Source organism: Nicotiana tabacum, chromosome 8 (assembly GCF_000715075.1).
Source record: "Nicotiana tabacum cultivar K326 chromosome 8, ASM71507v2, whole genome shotgun sequence".
In the NCBI taxonomy this organism is placed as follows: Eukaryota; Viridiplantae; Streptophyta; class Magnoliopsida; order Solanales; family Solanaceae; genus Nicotiana; species Nicotiana tabacum.
Window position 1 is genome coordinate 175680490 of NC_134087.1, and position 8441 is coordinate 175688930.

Consider the following 8441-nt stretch of genomic DNA (forward strand, 5'->3'; position numbering starts at 1 on the left):
GTGGAAGCAAAGAAGGCGGATTACCTGCGGTTAGTAGGGAGCACTGACGAGGAGGAGAAAAGAGAGAACAGTGAAAGGTATAAGGTAGCTAGGAAGGAGGCGAAGATGGCAGTGACGGAGGCTAAGACGACAACTTTTGCTCGTCTGTATGAGGAACTAAGGAACAAAGGTGGGGAGAAGAAGTTATTCCGACTCGCTAAGGCGAGAGAGGACTACTCGGGATCTGGACCAAGTGAGGTGCATAAAAGATGATGACGGTAAAGTTTTGATGGGAGATGACCAGATTAAGAGGAGGTGGCAGACCTACTTTCATAAACTTCTAAGTGAAGAAGGGGATCAGGATATTATACTTGAGGAATTGAGGAATGCCGACAATCACCATGAATTAAGTAATTGTAGGGACATTGAGATCGATGAAGTCATGAAGGTAATACATAAGATGAGAAGGGGCAGAGCTACCGGGCCAGACAAAATTTCGGTTGAACTGTGAAGGTGTGTGGGTAGAGCAGGCTTGGAATGACTTACTGGATTGTTTAGTGTTATATTCAAGACTAATAGGATGCCTGAAGAGTGGAGGTGGAGTACAATGGTTCCGTTGTATAAGAACAAAGGCGATATCCAGAGCTGTAACAACTATAGGGGCATCAAATTACTAAGTCATACCATGAAAGTTTGGGAGAGAGTGGTAGAAATGAGAGTGCGAAGGACGGTGTCTATTTCAGACAACCAGTTCGGGTTCATGCTGGGTCGATCTACCACAGAAGCTATCCACCTTATTAGGAGGATGGTGGAACAGTACAGTGATAGGAAGAAGGATCTCCACATGGTGTTTATTAATCTGGAGAAAGCGTACGATACAGTTCCTAGGGAGGTCTTATGGAGCTGCTTAGAGGATAAAAGGGTCTCGGTTGACTATATTAGGGTAATTAAAGACATGTATACTGGAGCTAAGACTCGGGTTAGGACAATAGAAGGCGACTCTAAACACTTTCCAGTTATTACGGGGTTGCACCAAGGGTCTACGCTCAGCCCATTCCTATTTGCCCTAGTGATGGATGCACTGACTTATCATATTCAAGGGGAGGTGCCATGGTGCATGCTATTTGCTGATGACATTATTCTAATTGACGAGACACGAGGCGGCGTCAACGAGAGGCTAGATATTTGGAGACATGCTCTTGAGTCTAAAGGTTTCAAGTTGAGCAGGACGAAGACGGAATACCTCGAGTGCAAATTTGGGGTTGAGCCGACGGAAGTGAGAGTTGAAGTGAGGCTTGACTCTCGAGTCATTCCCAAGAGGGGTAGTTTCACGTACCTTGGATCGGTTATTCAGGGGATCGGGGAGATTGACGAGGATGTCACACACCGTATAGGGGTGGGGTGGATGAAGTGGAGGTTAGCGTCGGGAGTCTTGTGTGACAAGAAAGTGCCACCGTTACTAAAAGGTAAGTTTTATAGAGCAGTGGTTAGGCCTGCCATGTTATATGGAACTGAATGTTGGCCGGTAAAGAACTCACACATCCAGAAGATGAAAGTAGCAGAGATGAGGATGTTGAGGTGGATGTGCGGGCATACAAGTATGGATAAGATTAGGAATGAAGATATTCGAGAGAAGGTGGGCGTGGCACCCATGGAGGACAAGATGCGGGAAGTAAGACTCAGATGGTTCGGGCACATTCAGAGGAGGAGCACTGATGCATCGGTGAGGAGGTGTGAGCGACTGGCTGTAGTGGGCACGCGGAGAGGTAGAGGGCGACCTAAGAAGTATTGGGGAGAGGTGATCAGACAGGACATGGCGCGACTTAGGATTACTGAGGACATGACCCTTGATAGGGAATTATGGAGGTCGAGCATTAAGGTTGTAGGTTAGGGGAAAGTTGTGAATATTTCTACAGCACAATAGAGTGAGACTAGCCAGTTAGGAGTTAGACTAAGAATGTCATTGGTCGTCTATTGATGCAGGGCTTTACCTGCTAGTTTTTACTATACCAGCCATCTAATTCGTATTTCGTATTCTGTATTTCATATCTCTTATATTGCTGTTATTTTATTATGCATTTTTATGGTACTAATATATCGTCTCCTGTTGCTTTTTTTGAGCCGAGGGTCTCCTGGAAACAGCCTCTCTACCCTTCGAGGTAGGGGTAAGGTCTGCGTACATATTACCCTCCCCAGACCCCACTTGTGGGATTATACTGGGTCGTTGTCGTTGTTGTTGTTGTTGTTGTTGTTGTACTTTCAGTAGAGTTTTTCATTCATCACTTTTCAAGTTTCTTCATTAGTTATTTCTATAGTTTAGGTTGTTCTTATGTCTAATAAGCTTCTGCTAGTAGTGTGTCTAATCTTTCATTCAATTGGCAGCACTTGTAAGGGCTACCTTGCTTTTCTCCGAATCCGAAGATAATGATCAGTAGAAGACAGAAAGATTTTAGTATCTCATAAGTCTTGATCCATCAATATTTTCACTAGGATTAAGGAGCATGTCATCTAGTGTAGCCTAATGTTTCACAAGCAGGGGACAACATCAGTGTGGAGCTTTGTTTTGGTTATCAGCGAATTTGATTCAAAGAAGCACAAAAGTGTTAGCTACAAAAAGGATTTAAGGCTAATGTTGGTAACATGTTATGAATAATTAGCTAATATTGGTAATATTTTATAAATTAATTAATATTGATAGTATTTTTGCTTTGAAAGGTAAAACAAGAAAGTGTTTTTCTTTAAACAATCGTTTTAACATCGACAACTAAGTTGTCATACGATATCTACATAATTACATTGACCATTTACACAACTCTTATGTACTCATATATATATATATATATATATTAGTATTATTCACGAGAAATTAGTAACGAAGATAAATAGAAGAAAGCTTTTTATTTCCTCCGGGACACACACGACCAAAGTTCCCTTTGCTTTCTTGGACCCAAGGCCAAAAAAAGAAATCAAGAACGGAACGAGTGGAAGTTTTTTAAATAGTCGTGTGGCAGTTGTGGACTTTGACGTGAGACTACAAATACACCACCCAAACTTGATATTCTTTTTCTTTTATCTTAGTTTTGGTGGAGAATTTCTTCTTTCCACGATATGTCACGATGAGTTGGACCAAATTAGGTGTCAACTCGCATTTAAGATCCTTCACGACAATGCAAAATTGTACTTTCACTTTTCTGAGGAATCTTCCAAAAATATTCTCATAAGAGAAGAGAGTTTTTCATTTGACTTTCGGGAGAAGTTACGAGAGTTTTCCTATTATTATACTTCTAAAATGACACAGTAGTTCAGGAATAGTCTATACCATTATTTATCTATAATGTAAGAACAAGTTGTACTTTGATCAAGAAAGGCCAACTCGCATTTATTTTACATCGTTTAAAAAAATAAAAAAGACGCGTGCTTGCATAAATTTCTTTATCTGTTAAATTGGATTATTCTTGTTTCTTCTCAAAACCATGTCTGCAATTATTCAACCAGAGTGGATTAAGTTTTTGAATGACTGGCAGCTCCGGATACTGGTTTTGTGTAGCCTCCTGCTACAGATTTTTCTTATCGTTACAGGGAATCGCAGGAAATACATATCCAAGAATTGGCTCAGATTCATGCTCTGGCTATTCTACTTGTCAGCAGATTGGGTTGCAACTGTTGCTCTTGGTATTCTATCCCATGGTCAAAGTGACAATGAAAAATGCAAGCGCAGCAGTAAGCTGGATCCAAATTACGTATTAAGGGCATTCTGGGCGCCATTCCTTCTTGTTCACCTAGGCGGTCCTGACGCCATAACGGCGTATGCATTGGCAGATAATGATTTGTGGTTGAGGCACTTGCTAGGCTTATTTGTCCAAGTTGGAATTGCTGGTTACGTCTTTTTTCGGTCCTGGGAGGGCACTCCAGTTAATTATCTTGGCGCTGTAATTTTCGCTGCGGGGTTAATCAAGTATGGTGAGAGGACTTGGGCTCTTTCTAGCGCAAGCAGAGATGGTTTCCGAAAATCCATGGTATCTGATCCGGATCCCGGTCCTAATTATGCAAAGTTCATGGATGATTACATATCAAAGAAGGCTGAGGGATACAGAGTCTCGTTAGGGAAAGCCATTGATGAATATCAAGTTGTGCACCATCCTAATAGTCCTGAAAGCAACCTCGACGCTGCAGCCACTTTGCGGGATGCTTTTTACTTCTTTGGAACTTTTAAGAAGCTTTTCGCAGACCTCATTCTTAGCTTCCAGGATAGGAAAAGCAGCCGTTCCTTTTTCGAGAAACAAGTTTGGGACAGGGCTTATAGGTTGGTTGAGGTTGAACTTGGACTAATATATGACATCTTCTATACCAAGACATTTCAACTCCTTTCCCCCCTTGGCATAGTTTTGCGTCTTGTTGGTGTGTCTCTCATACTTGTGGTGTTCATCTTTTTTCCATTCATCAGTAAAGACCATTACTCAACGACTGATGTGGTGATCACTTATATCTTACTTGTTGGGGCGATCATCCTAGAGATGTATGCTGTCCTGATTTTACTCTCATCAGACCGCTTGATGATTTGGTTAAGTGGAAATGGGACAATGCTTTCATTCGTTGGAATTAAGGATTGTGTCGCATTTGCCACTTGTAAAGCTGTGTCATTCTTTCGGTTCCTAGGCGCATTACCTGCAATAAGAAGATGGTCTGGAACCATGGGACAGTACAATTTGTTGACTGTGTGCCTCAAAGATAAGCTAACGACCTTTGAAAAGGTCCAGCAGTTGTTTAGAATATATGAACTTCTGGAGAGGACTCGACATCGGTACAGAGTAGATATCCCAAAGGGGTTAAAGCAATTGGTGTTTAATCAGCTCGAAGCAAGAATTAGTTCAGATGTGGAGGCCAATGTACAAATCTGTACTTTGAGGTGTGATCAAACTGTGCTTAAGGATACAAAATGCTTTGAGAGCACAAATGGGGTAGATTTTGCTCAAAGCATTCTTACATGGCACATTGCTACTGATCTCTGCTATGTGAAGGACCATTCAAATCAAAATGAGATGTCTATGCTTGAGGCGACAGAGTGGCTCCGTAACTACATCATCACTGATCAAACCAGCTCAGTAGAAAATCTGAGATTTAAACGTGAAATCAGCAGGTTACTGTCCGATTACATGTTATATCTACTTATCATGTGCCCTTTCATGCTTCCCAGTGGACTTGGGACAATCCGATTTCAAGACACTCGGGCTGAAGCCATGGAGTTTTTCAAAGACCGAAAATGCTTTTTGGGCACTAAGGAACTAGCTTGTGACAAGTTACTACAAATCAACACTGAGATTGCGCCCTCAGAAGTGAAAGGGGATAGAAGTAAGTCAGTATTGTTCGATGCTTGTAGGCTTGCTAAATCCTTGCAATCAGAAGAAGATGAAAATCCAGGCGCCGAGAATGGAGAGAAATGGGAGAAAATCTTTCATGTTTGGGTGGACTTGTTATCTTTTTCTGCAGCTAATTGCGATTGGAAAGACCATGCTGAGCAGCTCAGGCGAGGGGGTGAGTTTCTCACTCATGTCTGGCTCCTTATGGCTCATTTTGGTTTGACCGATCATTTCCAGATTTCGCAAGGCTATGTCAGAGCTAAATTATCATTGAAGTGAAAGATGATAAGGCTTTTAAAATCTTTTGATTGCTTCGTTTTGGCTAGTGTTTACCTCTAAAAATGGGTGTAACAATTAAAGATGAATTGTGGTTTTAAAGATATGTGGTTTATTCCAATACTAGTGAATATAAAAGTAATACTACGCTTAAGTAAGAAGAATTGGTGAATCAAACCAGTATTAGGGGCCTCGAGCTCGACTGTGTCAGGGGCCTCGAGGTGGGCTAAGAACCAATAATGTATGAACAATAAAGCAAAAATGATAAAACTGAAGAACAATTGTTGAGCACCGTAAATAAGAAAAGCAGAGTAGAATATTCTATTGCGGTGAATAATAATGTGATCTTTACAAATGATTGGAGTTTCTTTTATATAGGAGGAGAAAACCCCAATATAGTACACTCCTAATTGTGGTAAAAAATTCTATTGGTACAGGTGTATAACAATCTAGTACGGACCTGTACCATTTCGTACAAATCTTATCCTTTAATTTATGTCCTGATCCACGTGTCCTTGAGAAATTCCCGCTCTTTCTTGAGTGTCTTCGAGATTGCACTGTCCTCGATATAGGTCGTGTCAGGCCGTCGATTTGCTCCTTTGAGGTATGTGTCCTTCAGCAGGATCCGACCCTTACTTTGAGTCACCCGAACTCGGGCTTAAATCAAGACTTCGAAATTGGGCTCCTTAATTTTGACCATATACAGCTAGATTTCTTGAAATGAATGTTGAGTGCTTAAATTTGATTGCTGAATCCTGAAGTGGAAGAATGAAGAAATCTAGTAGTATGAAAGAGTGATATTCTGAGGATTCATTAGTGTTAGTAGGCCGTATAGGCATTTAAATTTGGGAAAAGGTCCAAATTTGCCCATCTACTATGCCAAAATATTAACTTTATCCTTCGTTATACTATACACACAAAAATACTCCAGCTGTTATACTATTGGTTTAAATATATCCTTCTTCCATTTGGACTGTCCAAGATGGACACCCAATCCCACATGGCACTTGCATTTTGGTGAGATGGACACCACATGGTTTGCCAAGTCACCACTCCAACCCATTTTATCCCGTCATCTACGCTTCTCTGCCACTGGAACCTTAAGATATACGTATAATATTTCGCGGCTCAATACCATCTTTGGCATATGGATACTTTGCACTGCTGAAATTCTTTCACCGTTGTAATTCTCCAACTTCTTTTTAAGTGTAATTAATTTTTTTTTTCAAAAATACCAAGTTCGAAATTAATTGCACAGTTCATATGCTTTATAGGATAAAAGAAGTTCAAGTTGGTTCGCACTAACAAAATTTGGTTAGTGCTAGATGGTTTTAATTAATTGGCTAAAGTTGAAAAATAGACACATGAAAGAGAATGCAAAAGTATTCTTGAAAAGCAAAAAAAAACAATGATTAAGTTCCTCACGGTCATAGAAGAGGAAAAGAGATGGAATTAAAAAGGACACAGAGAACGAAATTACATCAAACAATGAAACCAGAAAGAGAGATATAAGGGTATAGAGTCTTGAAATAGTATTGAAGGAGACATGAGAGGACTCTTAGCTTCAAGAGACTTTAAGACATGCTCTTGTATAGGGCTAAAAACAGGCAACACCTTCTCCATTCACTTCACTCTTCGAAACCGTTGCTATGGTTGAATGAAGCTGGAGAGTGACTGTTGAAAATGGTGGTGGTCATGGATTAGTGACGGTGGCAGTTGTGGTAGAGGGGAGGAGCTTCTAGTGATGGAAGAAGAAGTAAGGGGGAAGGAGTAACATGGGATGGGCATGGTGACATGGCATGCCATATCGTGTTCATTTCACCAAAATGTCGCCACGTGGTGTTGAATGTCCAGCTTGAACAACCCTAACGGAGGAAGCGTATATTTAAACCATTAGGTAACGACAAAAATATTTTTCGACAAATAATATAACGGAGGGTAAAGTTAATCCTTTTTGCAAAGTAGAGGAGCAAATATGACCCTTTTTTCCTTTAAATTATACATGATTTAAATTAATAAAATAATTTGAATTATTTTTTAAATTTAAAATATATCAGCCCACATAAAATAGGTTGGCATTGTACTCTTTTTTTGAGTTCTCCAAGATATCCTTATTACTTATTGCTAAAACGTCAAATGTGTGGATATTTTCGTCATTCCATCAAAAATTATACTCTCTTCATTTCAATTTATATGTCTTACTTTCCTTTTTAATCTGTTTTAGGGGGGTGTTTGTGGTTCGGTTTAGGTCAGTTTTCACCTAAGAATAAATAAAACCAATTATGTTAGTTTATCGAATCTTTAAACCAAATCAAACCATTTAAGTTGGTTTTTATTTGTTCGCTTTCTATTTTTCTGGTATTTTATTGGTTTTTAATTTAACTACAGATATACACTACCAAACATATATTTTGGCAACTGATGCGAGGCTAATATGTTACTTTTGATATCATCATTTACCTGTATGCTTTACTTGTAGATATTAATGATTTGTGCTTAATTGAGTTGTTTTGTGTGTAGGCTCATTTGAAAATGCAGAGGAAAGAAAATTGAACAAAGAGGCATAAAAGATAACAAAGTAGAGCATGAGAGGAACCACGATGCAAGGCCGTGAAAGCACTATGTCCCAGAGGGCGCTAGGCGAGCTCTGGTTGGCTCCCCAGAGGGTGCCTTGCGAGACCTATAGCGCCAAACTTGGCACACTCCACGGTGCAAGGCGAGCTCCAGGGTGAGCAAAGATGGGCGTGACACGCCAAGGCCAGGGTCCGAGTGTTTTGGCTCCTAATCATCTTAGACTTAGTCACTTCGGCTTTAATTGTAACCTAGCAT

At 40.2% G+C, this 8441-nt stretch overlaps 1 protein-coding gene across 1 annotated transcript; it reads left to right on the forward strand.

Annotated features, from left to right (window-relative positions):
* Nucleotides 1-3093: 3093 nt before the first annotated feature.
* Nucleotides 3094-5733, forward strand: LOC107790689 (uncharacterized). The gene has a single exon (XM_016612642.2). It carries the CDS (start codon nt 3453-3455, stop codon nt 5613-5615), a length of 2163 nt encoding a protein of 720 aa, XP_016468128.1. The 5' UTR covers nt 3094-3452; the 3' UTR covers nt 5616-5733.
* The last annotated feature ends 2708 nt before the right edge of the window (nt 5734-8441 follow it).

Coding starts and splice junctions, on each gene's coding strand:
- LOC107790689 (XM_016612642.2), top strand. CDS start 3,453: ATGTCTGCAATTATTCAACCAGAGTGGATTAAGTTTTTGAATGACTGG.